The sequence below is a fragment of the Entelurus aequoreus genome, linkage group LG17, assembly GCF_033978785.1.
Source record: "Entelurus aequoreus isolate RoL-2023_Sb linkage group LG17, RoL_Eaeq_v1.1, whole genome shotgun sequence".
In the NCBI taxonomy this organism is placed as follows: Eukaryota; Metazoa; Chordata; class Actinopteri; order Syngnathiformes; family Syngnathidae; genus Entelurus; species Entelurus aequoreus.
In genome coordinates this window covers 42,291,365-42,318,399 of record NC_084747.1, presented here as the reverse complement: position 1 = coordinate 42,318,399, position 27,035 = coordinate 42,291,365, and the positions used below count along the sequence as shown (strand labels likewise).

Sequence of the window (27,035 nt, the reverse complement as noted above, 5' to 3'; positions counted from 1 at the left end):
GTTTGCTTGAAAGATGGCTACTCTGAATGTAAACAATAATGAGCTTCTGTGATATCTGGTTTTAGCACTTTTGATTACCGTATTTTTCAAATTATAGAGCGCGCCGGTATAAAAGCCACACCCACTAAATTGTAGGGGAATTATTTTTTCCATATATTTGCCGCACCGGACTATAAGCCGCAGATATATATATATATATATATATATATATATATATATATATATATATATATATATATATATATATATATATATATATATATATATATATATATATATATATATATATATATACACACACACACTACCGTTCAAAAGTTTGGGGTCACCCAAACAATTTTGTGGAATAGCCTTCATTTCTAAGAACAAGAATAGACTGTCGAGTTTCAGATGAAAGTTCTCTCTTTCTGGCCATTTTGAGCGTTTAATTGACCCCACAAATGTGATGCTCCAGAAACTCAATCTGCTCAAAGGAAGGTCAGTTTTGTAGCTACTGTAACGAGCTAAACTGTTTTCAGATGTGTGAACATGATTGCACAAGGGTTTTCTAATCATCAATTACCCTTCTGAGCCAATGAGCAAACACATTGTACCATTAGAACACTGGAGTGATAGTTGCTGGAAATGGGCCTCTATACACCTATGTAGATATTGCACCAAAAACCAGACATTTGCAGCTAGAATAGTCATTTACAACATTAGCAATGTATAGAGTGTATTTCTTTAAAGTTAAGACTAGTTTAAAGTTATCTTCATTGAAAAGTACAGTACTTTTCTTTCAAAAATAAGGACATTTCAATGTGACCCCAAACTTTTGAACGGTAGTGTGTATGTATATGTATATATATATATATATATATATATATATATATATATATATATATATATATATATATATATATATGTATATATATATATATATATATATGTATATATATATATATATATATATATATATGTATATATATATATATATATGTGTATATATATATATATATCTATATATATATATATATGTGTATATATATATATATATATATATATATATATATATATATATATATATATATATATATATATATATATATATATATATATATATATATATATATATATATATTGTGAAATTAGTTATTTACAAATAAATGTTTTGTAAATGTTTATTTACATACCTTAATTGTTTCCAAACGGTGTCTGTAACACGGCAGTAAAACGGCTGATCAAACAAAACAGAAGTCATCGTCATGGACCCACTATCTGCGGAAACTAGCTCTACAATCAGCTAAACAGACTCAAAAACTCCACAGTGACGTTTTGGTGAATTTACTGAGGGATTTGTGACACTCAAACAATACAAGAAAAATGCAATTGTAAGTTAATAATACTAACACAGACACTCATAAAAGTTTTAGCATATTTGCTAATGCTAATGACTTCATTACATCAGAAATGTGGGAATTGTGGCACTTTGATCTAATGTTGTACTTTTTAACCCAATTGTCATGGATTTTGTTACTTGTTGCCATGCTATAAGTATGCAAGCTATTCCCCTGTTATCATGCTAATGTTAGCACGCTAACACTTTATGCTCGCATTTGATCTAATGTTGTACTTTTTAACCCAATAGTCAACCCAATAGTCATGGATTTCGTTACTTGGTGCCATCTTAGAAGTTTGCCAGCTATTCCCCTGTTAGCATGCTAATGTTAACATGCTATCAGTTTATGCTATCATTTGATCTAATTTTGTACTTTTTAACCCAATAGTCATGAATTTCGTTACTTGGCGCCATCTTAAAAGTATGCTAGCCCTTCACCTGTTAGCATGCAAATTTTAACCTGTTACTATTAGCACGCTAACGTTTCTTGTGAGCATTTTAGCTAATTTTGTACGTTTTAAACCTAATAATCATGACTATACAACTTTTGAACATGCACAAATATTTCTTCTGGTGGCTAACAATCCAAAAATAAATAATACAAGTATTTTTTGTTGGGTAGTATTCAGATTAATACAACCTAAGGCTGGGCAATATGGCTGAAAACTGTATCACAATATAAGTGTTTTACAAATATATATTTTGTTACCTATGGAAAATATATTATATGGAAAAAGATATGAAATGTAACTTCCTCTGATTATAATCCCCTCAGCTATCAAGGCAGAAAGGAAATGTCAACACCAGCATGGAAAACACTCAAACAATGTCAAAAAAATAGTAAAATCACATTGAACACTGAACAATAAGACCTTAAAATTAAGGAATACGTAAGAAATGCTTCATAATGTATAAGAAAACATTGCAAAGTGTGAAAATGTAAACAATAGAGAAACCTGAGAACTATTTTCTTCAAGTTTAGTGCCAGGAAGTTACAGCTGTGCGCTAAAGGGTGAGTGTGGCTAAGGTGGTGTGGTATTCGCGATCTTGGTGGGGATGAGCGCCTTGCATTATTTACAGACCACATCGGTCCTTTTGAAAAAATACAAAAAAGTACCCTGCTGTCGAGGTAGGCCTGGGGGATATGGCCTCAGAATAAAATATCACAAAAAAATCTAAACACAATTTTTTTGCAGATTTAAAAAAAATAAATAGGAATGTGTAGGAAATGCTTAATAAAGTGTAAGAAAATAGTTTACATTTTCACACTTTGCACTGAGGGATGAGAAGAAAATATTTTCTGTAGGTTTAGTACCAGGAAGTTACAGCTGTGCTCTAAAGCAGTGGTCCCCAACCACCGGTCCGCGAACCGATTGGTACCGGGCCACACAAGAAATAAAAAAATATATAGATTAATACAGTCTGCAGGGATACAGTCCGTAAGCACACGTGATTGTAAGTGCCATAGTCCAGGTGACTATAGTCCAGTCCAGGTGACTTTTCCTCTTTTAGCTACAATTTATTCATTTTGACTTTCTCTTCTCACTCCATGCAAAGAATCAACTAAACTTGATAGTTGATACTGTCACCCGACTGGCTGTTAGCGTGTCAGCGATCACTTCCTGCGTCGCTTGGTTCCCAGAGAGCGAGTGCATTTTGTTAATGCAATTGACCTGTCTTCCATACTTCCACTTTCTTCCGACATATGAACAAACACATTTTTTTTAAATTGATAACGACAACGCGTCTATGGTGATATCTTTTCATCGCCCAGCCCTAGTCGTCAAACATTTCATGCTCTTCCCTTAGAGTTGAAGTAGAATGTCGCCATGAGTCAGAAGATCCAAGCAACGGTTGGTGCTTACATCAGTCATGGTTCAGGTTAAACTTTCCAAGTTTTTAAAGGAGTGCCCTGTCAGCGCAGAGAATGAAAAAAAAAAAATCAATGGAGTCGCACAAAACATGCGCACATGTCTGCACACCGTCGGTGTGTCATGGGTCAATATGTCCATTCAGGGTGGGTGACTGAGGCACGTGTGTGAGTGTGTGGGTGGGTGTATGCCCCAGGGAAAACATATGCTCGTGTTGACTAAGGGGACTATGGAACAGGGGGGCAGCTGGCATGTGCGAGGTCAGGGGTCTCCAGCTGTTGGTAGGATGGTACGCCGACATCGATAGGGGACGACGCGGGGCTTTGAGAGCCCGCGCTAAGTGACCGCCTGGCCGTGTGAGTGATGGAGCTCGCCAGGCGGGCACGTAAGCGAGAAGCGGGGAAGTCTCCAGGCGACGGGTGCACAGATGGGATGAGTCCTCACTGAGGTTTAGTGGAGAGCGTTGTAACTCTAGGAACCAATATAGTTTGAACATGCTGGAAAGTCCGATCACAATCTGGTTCGTCGCTCACCAAGAATCAGATGTACAATGGCTTAAATGTTTCTATGGCTGAGCTTGGAACTCAAAATACTCGTAATACCCGTAAGGGAGTGAACTGAATTTAATTGGTGCAAAATACCACCATTTTTACGTTTAACGTGTATGGAGGTTAGTTAGTTAGTGTCAGTTTGTTTGCAACACGCATTAAACTACAATGCGACACATATTTCTAGTTGTTTCATTACAGCATGCGCGAAAAGGAGTAGGAAGAAGTCGTGCGTACTTAATCCTACCCCTTTTCATGTCATAGCAGTTTTGTCCTATTTCTTTGTTGTCTGTAATGGAACAGTGAATAAATAATAAACATACCATAAGTAAGTAAAGAAGTATTAAATACATTAATACAAATATTAGACATAAATACACACGATAATGAAAGTTCTCATAAATAAATAGTTAAGTAGTTTATGGTTCACCTAAGAGATTAATTAGATTATCTCATTAAAAAAAAAAAAAGGTTCAATATGTTTATGGTAATTCTTCTTCTTTGTACTTTGGGAACACTTGTAGTTTGAACAGTCTCTTAAACTGAATCATATTAATGTTTTGTTTGACTCCCTTGCTTAATCCATCCCATAATTTAATTCCACATACTGATATGCTGGTAGGTTAATTTGTGTCTCTATTACGAAACCTTTTTTTTGACACACCAAATTTTTTGCACTAAAAGCTTCATTATGTCTTCTTATTCATATAGTTTTCAAATGTTCTTGTAATCAGACAATATTTTTCGGTATACAAGATGGAATTTTGTTTTAACTGTCATCTGCAGTCTTCTTCAGAAGGGTCGAGTAAAAAAGTCCATCTAATATACCGAAAAATATTGTCTGATTACAAGAAAATTTGAAAAGTATATGAATTTTTTGCATTTGAATTTTGTGAACTAAATAGTTTTTCGTTTTTTTTCATCAAATTGGGCTGACAATTTCTTTGAATTAAAATGTGAGCATAAAGCATGTTAAAGATTCAGTTTGCTAAAATACAGTGTGGAAAAATGTAGTGTAAATAAAACAAAATGTATAAAAATTAATTTTGCAAATATTTAGTGTATAAATATTTGTTGCTTCAAAACTCAACACTCACTTGATTAAAGGGGCACTGCACATTTTTTGGGAATGTTGCCTATCGTTCACAATCATTATGAGAGACATGACGACGGTTGTACTATTTTTTAAATGCATTATAAATATTAAACTATAATTAAATCAGCTTACAGCGAAGCCAATGGGAGCTCCACTATTCCGCCCATAAAATTCGATAAAATACCATTCAAAAAGCGACAACAATACTCCATTTACATGTCGTGACTTGAATTAATAACAAGTATTAGTGATGTTGTTATTATAAACATTAACTCAGACCAACTATTTATAGCAGCACCGTGATCACTTCCTGTGTCCCTATGTTTACATTATCAAGGGGTCTGCTGCTTCCCTGCTTCCTGTAAGGTTTTTGTAAATCATAAATGATGCATCTCACCTAAAAAGTAGATGGCTGAGGATATAATCTGAAAAGTTTGGACAGTTTGACAGCTATTTAGGACCTGGAACTGACGAGAACGAAAAGTGCTTGTTCCCTTTTTTCTTGATTTACCGAAAGGGGTTCTTGAAATTTAAAGCATCAAATATTTTTACACTGATTTTTCCCCTCAAATTTTTTTACACTGATTTTTCCCCTCAAATTTTTATACACTGAATTTTTCTGCACCAAATTTTTTACAATACATTTTTTTACTCTGAATTTTTTCTGCACTGACTTTTTTACACTTATTTTTTATACACACATTTTTTATTTGCACTGATTTTTTTTGTGCACTGAATTTTACAACACCAACACTAAAATGTAGGGGTGTGGGAAAAAATCGATTGGAATTCGAATCGCGATTCTCACGTTGTGCGATTCAGAATCGATTCTCATTTTTAAATGTATTTTTTTATTTATTAATTTTTTAAATTAATCAATCCAACAAAACAATACACAGCAATACCATAACAATGCAATCCAATTCCAAAACCAAACCCGACCCAGCAACACTCAGAACTGCAATAAACAGAGCAATTGAGAGGAGACACAAACACGACACAGAACAAACCAAAAGTAGTGAAACAAAAATGAATATTATCAACAACAGTATCATTATTAGTTACAATTTCAACATAGCAGTGATTAAAAATCCCTCATTGACATTATCATTAGACATTTATAAAAAATTTAAAAAAGAACAATAGTGTCACAGTGGCTTACACTTGCATCGCATCTTATAAGCTTAAAGGCCTACTGAAATGAATTTTTTTTATTTAAACGGGGATAGCAGATCTATTCTATGTGTCATACTTGATCATTTCGCGATATTGCCATATTTTTGCTGAAAGGATTTAGTATAGAACAACGACGATAAAGATTGCAACTTTTGGTATCTGATAAAAAAAAAGGCTTGCACCTACCGGAAGTAGCGTGACGTAGTCAGTTGAACATATACGCAAAGTTCCCTATTGTTTACAATGATGGCCGCATGAAGTGAGAGAGATTCAGACCGAGAAAGCGACAATTTCCCCATTAATTTGAGCGAGGATGAAAGATTTGTGGATGAGTAAAGTGCAAGTGAAGGACTAGTGGGGAGTTGAAGCTATTCAGATAGGGAAGATGCTGTGAGAGCCGGGGGTGACCTGATATTCAGCTGGGAATGACTACAACAGTAAATAAACACAAGACATATATATACTCTATTAGCCACAACACAACCGGGCTTATATTTAATATGCCACAAATTAATCCTGCATAAAAACACCTGCGTGTTTGTTATGCTAGCTCCTAGCTCCTCTGCTAGCTCCTAGCTCCATAGAACACGCCAATACAATTCAAACACCTGATCAACACACACAATCACTCAGCCCAAAAGACCGTTTACCTAACCCAAGGTTCATAAAGCTTATATATTTTTAAAAAGTTACGTACGTGACGCGCACATACGGTCAAGTTATCGAATGTTTAGCAGCCAAGGCTGCATACTCACGGTACCTGATATTCAGCTGGGAATGACTACAACAGTAAATAAACACAAGACATATATATACTCTATTAGCCACAACACAACCAGGCTTATATTTAATATGCCACAAATTAATCCTGCATAATAACACCTGCGTGTTTGTTATGCTAGCTCCTAGCTCCTCTGCTAGCTCCTAGCTCCATAGAACACGCCAATACAATTCAAACACCTGATCAACACACACAATCACTCAGCCCAAAAGACCGTTCACCTAACCCAAGGTTCATAAAGCTTATATATTTTTAAAAAGTTACGTACGTGACGCGCACGTACGGTACGGTACGTGTTATGCTAGCTCCTAGCTCCTCTGCTAGCTCCTAGCTCCATAGAACACGCCAATACAATTCAAACACATGATCAACACACACAATCACTCAGCCCAAAAGACCGTTCACCTAACCCAAGGTTCATAAAGCTTATATATTTAAAAAAAGTTACGTACATACGCAAAAAAAAGCCAAAGCTGCATACTCACAGTAGCACGTCTGCGTCTTTGTCATCCAAATCAAAGTAATCCTGGTAAGAGTCTGTGTTGTCCCAGTTCTCTACAGGCGTCTGTGTATCCAAGTCAAATGTCCTCCTGGTTAGAGTCTCTGTTATCCGAGTTCTTCCATCTTGACTGCATCTTTCGGGAATGTAAACAAAGAAGCGCCGGCTGTGTACTGTTGTGGCTGACTACGTTCGAAAAATACGTCCATTTCGCACCGACAACTTTCTTCTTTGCTTGCTCAGCTTCCTTCTTCATAATGCAATGAACATGATTGAAACAGATTCACGAACACAGATGTCCAGAATACTGTGGAATTATGAAATGAAAACAGAGCTTTTTCGTATTGGCTTCAATGTGGAAGGCATACCCGTGTTCGCCGGTCTACGTCACGCGCATACGTCATCCTCAGAGGCGTTTCGAACCGGAAGTTTAGCGGCAAATTTAAAATGTCACTTTATAAGTTAACCCGGCCGTATTGGCATGTGTTATAATGTTAAGATTTCATCATTGATATATAAACTATCAGACTGCGTGGTCGGTAGTAGTGGGTTTCAGTAAGCCTTTAACAACACACTGTGTCCAATATTTTTACAAAGATAAAATAAGTCATATTTTTGGTTCATTTAATAGTTAAAACAAATTTACATTATTGCAATCAGTTGATAAAACATTGTCCTTTACCATTATAAAAGCTGTTTACAAAAATCTACTACTCTGCTTGCATGTCAGCAGACTGGGGTAGATCCTGCTGAAATCCTATGTATTGAATGAATAGAGAATCGTTTTTAATCGGGAAAAAAATTGTTTCTGAATCGAGAATCGTGTTGAATTGAAAAAAAAATCGATTTTGAATCGAATCGTGACCCCAAGAATCGATATTCAATCGAATCGTGGGACACCCAAAGATTCCTAGCCCTACTAAATTGGCCCTAGTGTGTGAATGTGAGTGTGAATGTTGTCTGTTTATCTGTGTTGGCCCTGTGATGAGGTGGCGACTTGTCCAGGGTGTACACTGCCTTCCGCCCGAATGCAGCTGAGATAGACTCCAGCACCCCCCGCGACCCCAAAAGGGACAAGCGGTAGAAAATAGATGGATGGATGTATTTTAGCAAACAAATTTTTTAAATGTTTCTCACAAATTGTAATTCAATTAAGTAATTTTACAAAATTTAAACGCATGGAATTCAGATACATAAATTCAGTTTTCAAAAATACGATTTCGTAGTAAGGACACAAATGAACCTCGATACAATTAACTTTCACAGATAAACATTTTATTTTTATTGTTTTAAAGACAATACAATAGCATGTAGAACAAACAACTATTGTAGTTTTATGAAATAATGTAATACAAATGTACAGCAGACATTCACCTCAGGGAACAAACTTCTTTGTCGTCCATTAATAAGAATAGTTGTACAAAACCAGTGAAGTTGGTACGTTGTGTAAATCGTAAATAAAAACAGAATCCAATACTTTGCAAATCCTTTTCAACCTATATTCAATTGAATGTTCGAACTGAGAAACTTCATTTTTTTTTTTGCAAATCATTAACTTAGAATTTAATGGCAGCAACACATTGCAAAAAAGTTGGCACAGGGGCATTTTTACCACTTTTCCTTTTAACAACACTCAGTAAACCCCCCAAAATGGATTAACTCGCTGGAATAAAAAGACAATATAACATACATCCATAAACGACCAGACAAATTCGACTGGTGAAAATGATGCTGATTGGTCGGAATGTGCGAGGAAGTCGCTGATATTGCACAACATTTGAGGCTCTGCATAATTTGCGTGAATTGGCGCCATCGTGACATCCTGCTGGAATTGATTGAGATACTTCCAAGCACAGTGGGTCCGGATTAGGTTTTTGCCTCATCCCTCACGTAAAACGTGAGTAAAGAACAGCGTTTCCTCGAAGTGAAGACCTGATAAGTGAGAAAGAGATGATATGTTTTCTGCTCACAGAGGCCACCTGGTGGTTGTTTGCACACACTGCAGCTAGTCCTGGATAAATGAACCAACCCTCACTCCTTAATGCTACAGTCACACGCAGGATTCTCACAAGAATGAAGCAAAAATTAATCCAGACCCACTGTGTGTAACTGATTTGTCGATATTGTCTTTATCGAAAGAAGACTTGGTATCTTTGCTAACCCATTTGTGACGTTTCTTTCAGGCTTTTATGGGGAGCCCACATTGGAAGCTGAACAAAATGACAGCATGGGTGAGTCAGACATTTCATTTTTCTCACTTTTTAAGTACTTTATTGCCAATTGTTCCCTGAGAAATATATTTGACAAGGAAGGTCTGCCTGATCTCTGTGTTGTTATATTTAGTATGGTTTAGCACTTTTGTTGGCCATAGGGTTTTAAAGTGTGACGTGGAAGCACACTGCATCATGGGTCTTACTGCATCGGAATAGCATCTTTACATTGGGTTGAATGCAAGACTCTGTTCTAAAGTTGTTTTTTTTCCAAAAAGTTCCAAATTTGTCCGAACGTGCGGCATACATGTCATTTCTCACTATTTTGTTTTTAATATGTTTGCAATTTAAAAAACAAAAACAAAAACCTTTTCACGTTGTCATTATGGGGTATTGTGTGTAGAATTTTGAGGAAAAAAATAATTTATCCCATTTTGGAATGAAGCTGTAACTAGGGATAATGCTCGAAACCGGTTTTCCCGGTTGTTCGATAAGAAAAGAACCGAGTTCTCTGACTCAAATCCCTTTTTGAGAACCGGTACCCGTTCTCAAGACCACTATAGTAAAGAAAAAGAGTTGGTTCTTTATTCGAATCCCTGGGAACGACTCCCGTCCCGACAAGAAATGCCCCGTGTGACATCACAAGAAATGACGTCACGTAGCGCAGTCATTAGTCACGGTGGGGTGCAGCGTGCTGCGGTTAGTTCCCGGGACGCAAAACTGACGGCTCCGGACGAAAGCGTGCAGGTAGGAGATGATTTATTTCTCATAAATCATACACATTACAACAGACAGGAACGAAACAAAAGGAAAGCGTGCCGTTCGCACGAGAAGCTAAAGCAAAAACTTAGTTAGCACAGGAATACTAGAAGCTAAAGTAACTTAGCACAGGAATCATGAGCTCGAAAACCAGAATGCCTACGTAACTGTTGCAAATGCAAACAATGAAGCCACGACGAGTGACCGGAAAAGGCAGGCTTAAATAGAGTCTCTGATGAGCAACAGGTGCGCGCACAAGGCAGGTGAAAATCATAAGTAACCATGGTGACTAAAACAAACCCCCGAAGTGCACAAAACAACTAAGGAAGTCCAAAACTAACAGAACATAACTAAACAAAACATGATCCGACCACATCATAATACATCACAGTTTAATATCATTTCACTTTACAGGAGTAGGAAGAAGTAAAGCTTATTTAATCCTACCCCTTTCCCACTTTATACAAATATATACATCATTTACTGACCTTTTTATAATAAAATATCTGTGAATTAGTATATACAACAGTTTTGTAATATGTAATTAATCAATTCAGTCATTATTAATATTCTGCGATGAAAAATATCTTATTTTCAATAAGGTTGAAAGTATTTCTCATAATTCTTCTTCTTTGTACTTTGTAAGCACTATTCATTTGAACAACCTCTTAAACTGGATCATATCAGTACAATGTTTAACTTCTTTACTTAATCCATTCCATCATTTAATTCCACATAATTTTAGCTGTTTGCAATTTTACCAAATCATCGAACTTTAATATTTTTGACTCAATAAATAAAATGTTTGTATGTTCTCTATATCCAACATTATGTATCAGTCTAATTAATTACGGTGGCAGAGGGGTTAGTGCGTCTGCCTCACAATACGAAGGTCTGAGTAGTCTTGGGTTCAATCCCGGGCTCTGGATCTTTCTGTGTGGAGTTTGCATGTCCTCCCCGTGACTGCGTGGGTTCCCTCCGGGTACTCCGGCTTCCTCCCACCTCCAAAGACATGCACCTGGGGATAGGTTGATTGGCAACACTAAATTGGCCCTAGTGTGTGAATGTGAGTGTAAATGTTTTATGTCTATCTGTGTTGGCCCTGTGATGAGGTGGCGACTTGTCCAGGGTGTACCCCGCCTTCCGCCCGATTGTAGCTGAGATAGGCCCCAGCACCCCCCGCGACCCCGAAGGGAATAAGCGGTAGAAAATGGATGGATGGATGGATGGTTAACAAATGTAGCGCACATTTGTAGTTATTTCCCCACATTTCTGCACAATAACCCCTATATGGTAATACTATAGTAGCGAGCAGTAGAGAATGTGAAGTGATTTGTTAAACCAAATATTGTGTTTTTTTCCATATACAACAATCTATCTGGACTCGATAAGAGAATCAATAAGGAATCGATTCGATAATAGGTTCGAACTCGATAATTTCTTATCAAACATCATCCCTTGCTGTAACATAACAAAGTGAATAAAGTGCAGCGCTGGATGCCTGTATTATTTATCCACTGTTACAAGTGGCCCTCTGAGGGCAGCTATAACTGCCACGTGGCCCTCAATGAACACAAGTCTGACACCCCTGATGTACATTTTGTCATATATATCATATTTTATTATTATTATCATACATTTATTATCAATCTTTTCATTTAATCTCTTTGTATTAATTTTATTAAATTACTCTTCATAACATCTATTTTTTACTCTTAAATCCTTATTAATAACTTATATTTTGTGTCTATTTGTTGCGATACATCTTATTTTCTAGTCATTCGTTCATGTTATTGATTCTTATTTCATATACAATTTTTTCCTTTTTTCTGCCTTATCATTGCCATTAGATGTAGAGTGCCACCTGGTGTTAAAACATAATATATTTTATGTTATACAGTACATATTATAAATTTTTTTGTATTTCTTATGAATCTTTCCATTTAATCTCTTTATATTAATGATTACATTATTCCATGTGGCCCTCAATGAACATCAGTCTGACACCCCTGATATATATTTTATATTTTATTTTTACATTTATTGTCAATTAATCCATTTTAATCCCTTTTATATTAATTATTAAACTACCCCAATTAAAGTCAATTTTTTTCATCGTTGTCTGTCTATCTGTGTTGGCCCTGCGATGAGGTGGCGACTTGTCCAGGGTGTACCCCGCCTTCCGCCCGAAGCAGCTGAGATAGGCTCCAGCACCCCCCGCGACCCCGAACGGGACAAGCGGTAAAAAATGGATGGATGGATGGATTACCGTAATAATAATTTAAGTATATAATGTAATTTTCATTCATTTAATATATTATTACTTTTTCTTTTTTCTGCTTCACCATTGCCACTAGATGTAGAGCGCCATCTGTTGGTAAAACATATTATAATATATATATTTTTTTACAATCATTATCAGTCATTCCGTTTAATTTCTTTATATTGATAATTCAATTACTCTCATTAACATCTATTTTTTAATCGCATTTACTTATTCATAATTTAAGTATATAACTTATTTTCTGTTTATTCATTCATTTTATTTCATATTATATTTCCTTTTTTCTGCCTCACCATTTCCATTAGATCTAGCGCGCCACCTGGTGGTAAAACATATCATACATTTTATGGTATATTTATATATATATATTTTTTTACATTCATTATCAATTTTTCTACTTAATTTATTTATATTAACAATTAAATTACTCCCATTAACAGCTATTTTTTACTCGTATTTCCTTACTAATAATTTAAATATACAACTTATTTTCATTCGTTCATTTTATTTCATACATTATTATTTTCCCTTTTTCTGCCTCACCATTGCCATTCGATGTATCGCTCTACCTGGTGGTAACACATATTATATATTTTATGGTATGTATTATATTTTTATGTTTGTTTTTTTTACAATCATCTGTCTTTCCGTTTAATTTCTTTACATAAATAATTAAATTGCCCCTATTAACATCTATTTTTAACTCTTATTTCCTTATTAATAATTTAAGTATATAACTTATTTTCTGTTTACTCGTTCATTTTATTTCATAAATTATATTTCCTTTTATCTACATCACCATTGCCATTAGATGTAGCGCGCCACCTGGTGGTAAAACATTGTATATTTTATGGCATATCTTTATATATATATTTTTTACATTTATTATCAATGTTTCTATTTAATTTATTTATATTAACAATTAAATTATTCCTATTAGCATCTATTTTTTACTCGTATTTCGTTACTAATAATTTAAATATATAGCTTATTTTCATTTGTTCATTTTATTTCATATTATTTTCCTTCTTTCTACCTCACCATTGTCATTCGATGTAGCACGCCACTTGGTGGTAAAACACATTGTATATTTTATGGGATATATTATATACATATATATATATATTTTTTTTTTTACAATCATCAGTCTTTCCGTTTAATTTCTTTATATTAATAATTAAATTGCCCCTATTAACATCTATTTTTTACTCTTATTTCCTTATTAATAATTTAAGTATATAACTTATTTTCTGTTTACTCATTCATTTTATTTCATATATTATATGGATATATTATATTTCCTTTTATCTACATCACCATTGCCATTAGATGTAGCGCGCCACCTGGTGGTAAAACATAGTATATTGTATGGCATATTTTTATATATATATTTTTTACATTTATTATCAATCTTTCTATTTAATTTATTTATATTAACAATTAAATTACTCCTAATAACATCTATTTTTTACACGTATTTCCTTACTAATAATTTAAATATATAACATTTTCATTCGTTAATTTTCCAGCCATCCATCTTCCTCCGCTTATCCGAGGTCGGGTCGCGGGGGCAGCAGCCTAAGCAGGGAAGCCCAGACTTTCCTCTCCCCAGCCACTTTGTCCAGCTCTTCCCGGGGGACGCCGAGGCGTTCCCAGGACATAGTCTTCCCAACGTGTCCTGGGTCTTCCCCGTGGCCTCCTACCGGTCGGACGTGCCCGAAACACCTCCCTAGGGAGGCGTTCGGGTGGCATCCTGACCAGATGCCCGAACCACCTCATCTGGTTCCTCTCGATGTGGAGGGAGGAGCTCAAAGTAAAGCCGCTGCTCCTCCTTCGTTCATTTTATTTCATATTATTTTCCTTTTTTCTGCCTCACCATTGCCATTCGATGTAGCGCGCCACTTGGTGGTAAAACATATTATATATTTTATGGTATATATTATATTTTAATATATTTTTCTTTTACAATCATCAGTCTTTCCGTTTAATTTCTTTATATTAATAATTAAATCACCCCTATTAACATCTATTTTTTACTCGTATTTCCTCATTAATAATTTAAGTATATAACTTATTTCCTGTTTACTCATTCATTTTATTTCATATTGTTTTTAAAGGACTTTATAAATAAGGTTGGTATGGTATATTATATTTCCTTTTATCTACATCACCATTGCAGTGTTTCCCACACATTCATGTATTTGTGGCGGCCCGCCACGAAAGAATTACGTCAACCACAAATAAAAAAAACAATTTTTTGTTTTTGTTTTTTGTTTTTGTCCTGTCCAGCTTCTCAGGCAAATCATATAGTTGATGTAGATGCCCATATAGGCTGTTCAGATTTACTTTACAAAAGAGAAGTGTAGGATACTTCTCTTGTTGCCTTATTTGTATTTGACCACTACTGTTTTCTGTTTGTTTGTTACTGACTGTGGCAGGACACCTCTGCCTCTGTTTCACTTTATGTTGCTGGTAAATAATATGGTTGTAGTAGTAGGCTAAAGTTAAAATATTTAGTATGCACTAATTAAAGGGGCAGAGCTTTAAGAGACATTTTAGCTTTTATATTTTATAAGATATATTTTTTGTAAGAACCACAATTAATAAATATATTTCAGTGAATAACTTATTGTTCAAATCTGTATATAAATATGTACATAAAGGGTTGTAATTATATTGTAAAATGGATGGATGGATGGATGGACGTTTAAAACAAAACTGTTATTATTAATTAGCAAGTATACATTTTTTGAGCCTTTTTAGAGAAAATCATGTCATTGTAGTAAATTATGCAAATTACTCGATGTCATGGTGACCACGCCCATAGCCACGCCCCCACCGCTACAGGTATCTTGGCAGTTTATGGGAAACACTGCATTGCCATTAGATCTCGCGCGCCACCTGGTGGTAAAACATATTATATATTTTATGGTATATATTATACTTTTATATATATTTTTTGTACATTTATTATCAATATTTCCATTTAATTTCTTCGTATTAACATTTAAATTACTCCTATTAAAATCTATTTTTTACTTGTATTTCCTTATGAATAATTTAAATATATAACTTATTTTAATTTGTTGATTTTATTTCATACATTATTATATCCGATTGTGGGGCAGGATACCGGACAGACCTGGCAGGCCCAAACATATTGTGAGGGTCTGCTGGGAACGTCTAGCAGAGTCTCCTGTCAGAGAGAGTTTCAATTCCCACCTCCGGAAGAACTTTGAACATGTCACGAGGGAGGCACTGGATATTGAGTCCGAGTGGACCATGTTCCGTGCCTCTATTGTCGAGGCGGCTGATTGGAGCTGTGGCCGCAAGGTGGTTGGTGCCTGTCGTGCCGGTAATCCTAGAACCCGCTGGTGGACACCAGCAGTGAGAGATGCCGTCAAACTGAAGAAAGAGTTCTATCGGGTCCTTTTGGCTCATGGGACTCCAGAGGCAGCGGACAGGTACCGACAGGCCAAGCGAAGTGCGGATTCGGCGGTCGCGGATGCAAAAACTCGGACATGGGAGGAGTTTGGGGAAGCCATGGAAAACGACTTCCGGACGGCTTCGAAGCAATTCTGGTCCACCATCTGCCGCCTCAGGGGGGGGGGGGAAGCAGTGCACTGTCAACACCGTGTATGGTGAGGATGGTGTGCTGCTGACCTCTACTGTGGCTGTTGTGGATCGGTGGAGGGAATACTTCGAAGACCTCCTCAATCCCACCAACACATCTTCCTATGAGGAAGCAGTGCCTGGGGAATCTGTGGTGGGCTCTCCTATTTCTGGGGCTGAGGTTGATAAGACTCTGTAACATCTCGTGGACATCGGGGGCGGTACCTCTGGATTGGCAGACCGGGGTGGTGGTTCCTCTCTTTAAGAAGGGGAACCGGAGGGTGTGTTCCAACTATTGTGGGATCGCACTCCTCAGCTTTCCCGGTAAGGTCTATTCAGGTGTACTGGAGAGGAGGCTACGCCGATAGTCGAACCTCGGATCCAGGAGGAACAGTGTGGTTTTCGTCCTGGTCGTGGAACGGTAGACCAGCTCTATACTCTCGGCAGGGTCCTTGAGGGTGCATGGGAGTTTGCCCAACCAGTCTACATGTGCTTTGTGGACTTGGAGAAGGCATTCGACCGTGTCCCCCGGGAAGTCCTGTGGGGAGTGCTCAGAGCGTATGGGGTATCGGACTGTCTGATTATGGCGGTCCGTTCCCTGTATGATCAGTGTCAGAGCTTGGTCCGCATTGCCGGCAGTAAGTTGGACCCGTTTCCAGTGAGGGTTGGACTCGGCCAAGGCTGCCCTTTGTCACCGATTCTGTTCATAACTTTTATGGACAGAATTTCTAGGCGGAGTCAGGGCGTTGAGGGGATCCGGTTTGGTGGCTGCAGGATTAGGTCTCTGCTTTTTGCAGATGATGTGGTCCTGATGGCTTCAACTGGCCAAGATCTTCAGCTCTCACTGGATCGGTTCGCAGCCAAGTGTGAAGCGACTAGGATGAGAATCAGCACCTCCAAGTCCGAGTCCATGGTTCTCGCCCGGGAAAGGGTGGAGTGCCATCTCTAGGTTTGGGAGGAGATCTTTCCCCAAGTGGAGGAGTTCAAGTACCTAGGAGTCTTGCTCACGAGTGGGGGAAGCGTGGATCGTGAGATCGACAGGCGGATATGTGCGGCGTCTTCAGTAATGCAGACGCTGTATCGATCCGTTGTGAAGAAGGAGCTGAGCCGGAAGGCCAAGCTCTCAATTTACCGGTCGATCTACGTTCCCATCCTCACCTATGGTCATGAGCTTTGGGTTATGATCGAAAGGACAATATCACGGGTACAAGCGGACGAAATGGGTTTCATCCGCCGGGTGGCGGGTCTCTCCCTTAGAGATAGGGTGAGAAGCTCTGTCATCCGGGAGGAACTCAGAGTAAAGCCGCTGCTCCTCCACATCGAGAGGAGCCAGATGAGGTGGTTCGGGCATCTGGTCAGGATGCCACCCGAACGCCTCCCAAGGGAGGTGTTTGGGGCACGTCCGACCGGCAGGAGGCCAAGGGGAAGACCCAGGACACGTTGGGAAGACTATGTCTCCCGGCTGGCCTGGGAACGCCACGGGATCTCCCGGGAGGAGCTGGACGAAGTGGCTGAGGAGAGGGAAGTCTGGTGGTAAAACATATTATATATTTTATGGTATATATTATATTTTTATATATATATTTTTAACAATTATTATCTATATTTCCATTTTATTTCTTTATATTAATAATTAAATTACCCCTATTAACATCTATTTTTTACTCGTATTTCCTTATTAATAATTTAAGTATATAACTTATTTTGTGTTTACTCATTAATTTTATTGCATATTATATTTCCTTTTATCTACATCACCATTGCCTTTAGATGTAGCGCGCCACCTGGCGGTAAAACATATGATATATTTTATGGTATATTTGTGTATGTATGTATATATATACATATATATATCAGTGGCGTGCAGTCACTAGAGGCAGGGGAGGCACGGCCTCACCTGCCATCATGGAAAGAAAAAAAAAAGTAAAAACAAAAAAAAAGTTTTAGATTATTTTTATTTTTATTTTCACATTTGCCGTTCAAATACTGAGAAGAGACGGTGCGGTGATCAGCAGCCAGATGAGGCACGTCACTGATTTGTGCCTCAACATGGATTGTGCGCAATGACTCTGCTAACTGCTGGCCTGCTGTGCAGTGAGACCGTATTGCTATATGAATTATATTATACATTTCCATAGTTTAGTTAGCTGAGGTATATAATGTACAGTGTATTTTGTCAACAACTGTATGTGTGTAATGTATTTATTGTGCTGAGCGATCATAAAACTGGAGGCTCGTCTCATAACCCCGCCTCCTGGTGCCAAGCACCTGCGCCGCAGAATGCACCGCCCGACGGGAGCGCCACACCAACCAAAGCCCACACCTAAACCCTCCACGTGCAAGACCGAATCCACCCAAAAAAAGTCACTTAACAAGACGCCAAAAAGTGCAAAAACAACAATGCTCGCGCGGCGCGCCGGAGGAGCCGTGAACAGGGACACAACATTAGGTACACCTGCAGACTGCAGCGCGGATTTCATATTTCATTCATTCACAATTCCTCCAACACGAACACCACTGCTCCCGCACTTATAAGTAAAGGTAAGACCATAACGTTTTTTTTATTAAATGTGCTTTTTTGTGTGCTACAGTTTGTAAGTGTAAAGTTAAAGTTAAGTATACCAATGATTGTCACACACACACTAGGTGTGGTGAAATTTGTCTTCTGCATTTGACCCATCCCCTTGTTCACCCCCTGGGAGGTAAGGGGAGCAGTGGGCAGCAGCGGTGCCGTGCCTGGGAATCATTTTTGGTGATTTAACCCCCAATTCCAACCCTTGATGCTGAGTGCCAAGCAGGGAAGAATGCTGGTATGAGCTTTTAAACATAACCCGTTAACTGCTGCCAATCAAATGGTGAATAAGGTACTCTTTAGGTTTCATATGTTTACTCTACAGGCCTGTTTCATGAGGGGTTTTCCTCAATCCTCAGGAGATTTTACGCTATTACGCTCTACCACGGTATCGTGCACTATTTTTTTGGATAATCTAATTAAGACATATATATATATATATATATATATATATATATATATATATATATATATATATATATATATATATATATATATATATATATATATATATATATATATATATATATATATATATATATATATATATATATTTTTTTTTTTTACATTCATTATCAATCTTTCTATTTAATTTATTTATATTAAAAATTAAAATACTTAAAAAAAAAAATGTTTTACTTGCATTTTCTTTCTAATAATTTAAATATATAACTTATTTGTGGCACAGCGGTTAGTCCATGTGCCTCACAATACGAAGGTCCTGAGTTCAATCCCGGGCTCGGGATCTTTCTGTGTGGAGTTTGCATGTTCTCCCAATGACTGTGTAGGTTCCCTCCGAGTACTCTGGCTTCCTCCCACCTCCAAAGACATGCACCTGGGGATAGGTTGATTGGCAACACTAAATTGGCCCTAGTGTGTGAATGTGAGTGTACATTTTGTCTGTTTATCTGTGTTGGCCCTGTGATGAGGTGGCGACTTGTCCAGGGTGTACCCCGCCTTCCACACATGTGCAGCTGAGATAGGCTCCGGCACCCCCCGCGACCCCGAAAGGGACAAGCGGTAGAAAATGGATGGATGGATGGATTTTCGTTCGTTCATTTTATTTCATATTATTTTCCTTTTTTCTGCCTCACCATTGACATTAGATGTAGCGCGCCACCATCAGGTAGAACATGAGTGGTGTGTTCTTACTGTTCTTACTTGTATTGCACACAACGTCCACTAGAGGGAAGTATAACCTTGAAAACACCAACTGTCATGTGTGTTGTTGTAAACTTTATGCACAGAAACAGGTCTAAGTGGTGATGTAATTGAGTTTCTATAGAAGATGAATATTTTGCTGCATATGAGCGTACATTGTATGTGTACAAAATGGCGGTCAGGAATGCGACCTTATAAGGAGGTGAGTTGGCAGGGGTGAAGTGGTGGTCCAATGTTAAGGTCCAGGGTCAGGCGAAGTTCACCACTGCAGCACCAGGTGGCACGTAGAGGGGGGTCAGAGGTCAAACACAGTTCAGAAAGCGCTGACCTGGCCGCGACTCGGCCGTTCCGATTGTGCGCGGCTCTCCTGCGGCCTTTTTCTCGCCCGCAGTAGCGCGGGGGGAGGGGCGTCCAGAAGTGGAAGGAAGTCCAGAAGAACCATTAAAGGCGCACATGGCGTGAATAGCCCGCATTGTTGCACGCGGCCCGAGGACTCTGGGATTTATGAGGCCAGAACCTGATAGGGTCGTAAACTTGACGAGGCGGGCTCGCCGCGGCCGGCGCTTGCCCGCCCGCCATTGGCCCATTCTGCGGCCGGGACGCCTCGGTGCACGCATCGGGCAAGGGTGACGCTCGGGTCAAGGGAGGCCGAGGCGAGGCTTGTAAATGTTCCGACAGGGCTGGGAATTCACAGACCCCCATTCAGTCGCCAAAAAACTCGGGTCAGGGGCCAAAGAGCTGCGTTGGCGACAGCTGTTTGCAGTCTTGTCTTGTCCATGACGTCGTAGCCGACTAGCGGTATCTCAGGCGTCATCGCTGAAGACTGTATCGCCATATTTGATATCCATAGCGATGATTAGTGATATTCTTGATGACCTAAATAAAGTTAAAGTTAAAGTACCAATGATTGTCACACACACACTAGGTGTGGCAAAATTATTCTCTGCATTTGACCCATCACCCTCAATCACCCCCTGGGAGGTGAGGGGAGCAGTGAGCAGCAGCGGTGGCTGCGCCCGGGAATATTTTTTTTGGGATTTAACCCCCAATTCCAACCCTTGATGCTGAGTGCCAAGCAGGGAGGTAATGGGTACCATTTTTATAGTCTTTGGTATGACTCGGCTGGGGTTTGAACTCACGACCTACCGATCTCTAACTACAAGGCCACTGAGTAGGTTATAAGGACCAGTTACAATGTTAGCTCGCTAACATCTTATGCTAGCTCTTCAGCTAATGTTGTAACCTTAAAATAGTGCATTTTTATACTTGCTGCTATTTTGGTAGAATCCGGCCTATTTCCATGTCGTCATGCTAACGTTAGAACGCTAACTTTTTATGTTACATTTTGTATATTTATACTTCTAATCATGGCTTTTGATACTTGGCATGATCTTGGAAGTATGCTAACATTTTATGCTAGCTGTTCAGCTGATTTTGTATGTTTACAACTTAAAATAGTGCCGTGTAATACTTGGTGCTATCTTAGAAATACGCTAACTTTTTCTACGTCAATATGCCAACTTTTGTGCTAGCTTTTTAGCTAAATTTATATGTTTCAATCTAAAAATCATGTATTTTGATGCTTGGCGCCATCCTGGAAGTATGCTAACGTCTCTTATATTAGCATCCTGACGTTAGCATGCTAATTATTTATGCGAGCTGTTCAGCAAATGTTGTATGTTTACAACTAAAATTATTACATTTTAATACTTGGCGCCATCTTGGAAATACGCTGACTTGACCTATGTCTTCATGCTAACGTTAGCATGTTAACGTTTATGCTAGATTTTTAACTGAATGTATATGTTTAAACCTAAAATTATGGATTTTAATGCTTGGCGTCATCTTGGAAGTATGCTCACGTCTTTTATATTAGCATGCTTGCGTTACCATGTTAACGTTTTATGCTAGCTGTTCAGCTAATTTTATATTTTGTCTATTTTTAAAATAGTGCATTCTTAGTGCTGTCTTAGAAATTTGCTAACTTGTCCGATGTCATCATGCTAATGTTTTATGCTAGCTTTTTAGCTAATTTTGGTATATTTACACCTAAAAATCATACATTTTGATACTTAGGGCCTTCATAGAAAAATGATAGCGTCTCTTGGGGACGGCGTGGCGAAGTTGGTAGAGTGGCCGTGCCAGCAATCGGAGAGTTACTGGGGTTCAATCCCCACCTTCTACCATCCTAGTCACGTCCGTTGTGTCCTTGGGCAAGACACTTCACCCTTGCTCCTGATGGCTGCTGGTTAGCGCCTTGCATGGCAGCTCCCGCCATCAGTGTGTGAATGTGTGTGTGAATGGGTGAATGTGGAAATACTGTCAAAGCGCTTTGAGTACCTTGAAGGTAGAAAAGCGCTATACAAGTATAACCCATTTATTTATTTATTTATCTCTTATATTAGCATGTTAATGTTTCGGTTGTGCTGCTGTTTAGCTAATTTTGTATCTGAGAAATACGCTAACTTGTCCTATGTCATCATGGCATGCTCACATTTTGTGCTAGGTTTTTAGCTAAATGTATATGTTTAAACCTAAAAATTATAGATTTTGATACTTGGCGCCATCTTAGAAGTACGCTAACATCTTATTTTAGCATGTTGACATACTTGCCAACCCTCCCGTTTTTAGCGGGAGAATCCCGATATTCAGCGCCTCTCTGGACAACCTCCCGACAGAGATTTTCTCCCGACAAACTCCCGGTATTAAGCCGGAGCTGGAGGCCACGCCCCCCCAAAAAAAGTCTGCCGCAGCTGCGATTGGACCTGACCAGCCTCCGGGTACAAGTACTGGAGTACCAATTGCTTGCCAGGGAAGATCTTCCCAAGGAAGCAAGGATTGACCGGTTTTGGGCCATGCTAGGGAGAGATGGAAGATTCCACACTCTCGTGCATTTGATGAAAGCACTTTTGTGCGTGCCACACAGCAATGCATCATCAGAGAGGGTGTTCAGCATGGTTAGAAAAATAGTGACAGAGAATAGAAAGAGGATGGACAATTCAACCCTTAACAAAGCATTGTACAATGAGTAGATGAGTGTTGTGTGTGTATATGTGTAAATAAATGAACACTAAAATTCAAGTATTTCTTTTATTTATATATATAATACAATAAATATATATATATATATATATATATAGCTAGAATTCACTGAAAGTCAAGTATTTATATATACAGAATATATATATATATATATATATATATATATATATATATATATATATATATATATATATATATATATATATATATATATATATATAATATATATATATATATATATATATATATATATATATATATATGTATGTATGTATGTATGAAATACTTGAGTTGGTGAATTCTAGCTGTAAATATACTCTCCTCTTAACCACGCCCCTAACCACGCCCACGCCCCCCACCCCCGACCAAGGCCCCCCCCCCACCTCCCGATATTGGAGGTCTCAAGGTTGGCAAGTATGCATGTTGATGTTTTATGCTAGCTTTTTAGCTTACTTTGTATGTTTAAAACTAAAAATCATACATTTGAATACCATGCAGTAACATATGTAATTTCTCATTCTATTGTTTTGTCAAAATGATGATGGATTATTAATCTACTTGTTCATTTACTGTTAATATCTGCTTAGTTTCTGTTTTAACATGTTCTATCTACACTTCTGTGCAAATGTAATAATCACTTATTTTTCTGTTGTTACATCAGTTTTGGGTCGTATTAAAACATTTGGGTATGGATCCAATACAGAGTAGTTACATGGTCATACATTGGTCATAATTTAAATGTCCTGGGACGTATTTATTTATTTTATTAACAACAACAGAAATAACAAAATATTTTGTGATAATAAAAAAATATTGACGTAATCATTGTACCGACTATATACAGCTCCTGTACTTGGTATCGGTACAGTCGATATTTGTGTAGATCCACTAGTTTGTTTACATTCAGGAGAGCTAGCTTGCTGTTAGCGGTTAGCTATTGTATCCTCCTACGCTGTGTAGTGAAGCATGTTTAGCTAGGCCTCAATGATACTTGTAAGACACTTACTTTATTTGTCGCGATGGAGGCGAGGATTTGTGATTTAGAAGTGGCTAAAACACTGTGGAGGGACGTTAGCCGCTGGTTCGTTTGCTGGCGAGGACTCTGCAGTGCATCGAGAAAGCTTTCGTTCTCTTGTCAATTTTAAACTTGCCGGGCATCGACACGCATTATTATGTTAAAACGATACAATTCAAAACTTTATCTGACATAATCTATAAACTTTATTTTGAAAGCACTTGCATGTGGTGAGAACGTTTTGCAGTCTGATGCCTTCCCGTTGCCGGCCAGCAGGGGGCGTCACCGCCATTTGCACCCCATGACGCCAACATCCACATGGAACTTCTTGCACACTCATTTTGCTCTAAATCGAAACGACCTGGAGGAAATCAGCAGCTTTTTATTTTCCCCTGAGCCATGCGACAAAACCCTCAAAAGTTTGTCACCATCTTTGTTCTTCTTGTTGTCCATCATGTTTGGACATGTTTTTATTCAGCGTGCGTCCTCATTCAGCTCCACTATCTTTTACACACAACAGGGTATGGGCTAAATCAGGAGTATCCAAAGTGCGGCCCGGGGACCATTTGCGTCCCGCAGCTAATTTTTTTAGCGGCCCATTTTCAAAACACTATTACAGGTGTTGTTAAAGAGCAAACAATAATAATAATAATAATAATAATGGACGGCTAGATCTGAAGTTGATCGAGACCATCGGTGTCCAAACCTTTTCCATTGAGCCACACACTGAAAGATGAAAGCATGCGGGGGTCGTTTTCATAGTTTTCATTGTCAAAACTATTAGGGCTGTATGGTCGAGTCGCCAGAAGAAAGCCATTTCTGCGCAAATTTCACAAAGTATCCCGCTTACATTACGCCAAACAGCATAGAGACAAGCCTCAAAACTTCTGGAACAAAGTAATTTGGAGTGATGGCTTTCTTCTGGCGACTCAACCATGCAGACCATTTGTCTTTAAATGCCTCCTTATTGTGCATCTTGAAACAGCCACACCAAAAATTTTCAGAGAGTCCTGTATTTCAGCTGACGTTATTTGTGCATTTTTCTTTGCATCTCGAACAATTTTCCTGGCAGTTGTGGCTGAAATTTTTGCTGGTCTACCTGAATCCCTCATTTTCCACTTGTTAATCAGCGTTTGAACACTGCTGATTGGCATTCTCAATTCCTTGGATATTTTTTATACCCCTTTCCTGTTTTATGCAGTTCAATTACCTTTTCTCGCAGATCCTTGGATAATTATTTTGCCTTCCCCATGACTCAGAATCCAGAAACATCTGTGCAGCACTGGATGAAAGATGCAATGGTCTGTCAGAAACCCAGAAACTCACTGACCTTTTATACACACACATTAATTACAAACAAAACAGGTCACAGGTGAGGATTGGAACCTTGATTAGCCATTCAAACCTGTTTGTGTCAACTTTTGTGCATGTTATAAGATCAAAGTCACTTGGGTGTGTAAACTTTTGATCAGGGTCATTTGGGTACCTTCTTTTGTAATTTTGATTTAAAAAGAGTAAACACAGTTGTTTGCCAATAAATAGCTTCACACAACCATTAAGCATGAGTGGAAGAAAGGTTTTTGTGTTATCATTCATATTCTCTGAAGAATGGCCAAGAAATCATAAATTCTCCCAGGTTATGTAAACTTATGAGCACAACTGTATATATATATATGTATATGTATATATATGTATATATATATATTAGGGCTGTGAATCTTTGGGTGTCCCACGATTCGATTCAATATTGATTCTTGGGGTCACGATTCGATTATAAATTGATTTTTTCGATTCAACGCTATTCTCGATTCAAAAACGATATTTTTCCAATTCAAAACAATTCTCTATTCATTCAATACATCGGATTTCAGCAGGATCTACCCCAGTCTGCTGACATGCAAGCAGAGTAGTAGATTTTTGTAAAAAGCTTTTATAGTTGTAAAGGACAATGTTTTATCAACTGATTGCAATAATGTAAATTTGTTTTAACTATTAAATGAACCAAAAATATGACTTATTTTATCTTTGTGAAAATATTGGACACAGTGTGTTGTCAAGCTTATGAGATGGGATGCAAGTGTAAGCTACTGTGATACTATTGTTCTTTTTTATTTTTTTATAAATGTCTAATGATAATGTCAATGAGGGATTTTTAATCACTGCTATGTTGAAATTGTAACTAATATTGATACTGTTGTTGATAATATTCATTTTTGTTTCACTACTTTTCGATTGTTCTGTGTCGTGTTTGTGTCTTCTCTCAATTGCTCAGTTTATTGCAGTTCTGAGTGTTGCCGGGTCGGGTTTGGTTTTGGAATTGGATTGCATTGTTATGGTATTGCTTTGTATTATTTTGTTGGATTGATTAATAAAAAATAAAATAAAATAAAAAATAAAATCGTTTTTTGAAAAATGAGAATCGATACTGAATCGTACAACGTGAGAATCGCGATTTGAATTCGAATCGATTTTTCCCCACACCCCTAATATATATGTATGTATATATATATATGTATGTATATGTGTATGTGTATATATGTGTATATATATATGTGTGTATGTATATATATATATATATATATATATATATATATATATATATATATATATATATATATATATATATATATATATATATATATATATATATATATATATATATATATACATACATATGTGTATGTGTGTATATATATATGTGTATGTGTGTATATATATATATATACACACACACATATATATATATGTGTGTGTGTGTGTGTGTGTGTGTGTGTGTGTGTGTGTGTATATATGTGTGTGTATATATATATATATGTGTGTTTTTTTAAAATTTTTTTACTGTTTATAATGCCAAAAACACAAAACATGTATGAGCAATATTTGTATACAAATAAAAAATCAGACAAAAGGTCCCAAATAATTGATATATTAATATTTTTTGTTCCTTAAACACTTAAATATCTATAAATCAACTTCCAATCTGTCCGTTGTCATAACGTTTGTATTGTATGTATGTGTGTGTGCGTGTGTG

At 37.6% G+C, this 27,035-nt stretch overlaps 1 protein-coding gene across 1 annotated transcript in view; it reads left to right on the top strand.

Moving 5' to 3' along the window:
- LOC133632895 (nuclear receptor subfamily 6 group A member 1-A-like) overlaps positions 1 to 27,035 on the top strand; it is a 267,492-nt gene that overhangs the window by 36,701 nt on the left and 203,756 nt on the right. The window contains exon 2 of the mRNA XM_062025697.1: positions 9,533 to 9,580. Coding sequence (XP_061881681.1) covers positions 9,533 to 9,580 — 48 coding nt within the window. The remainder of the gene's footprint in view (positions 1 to 9,532; positions 9,581 to 27,035) is intronic.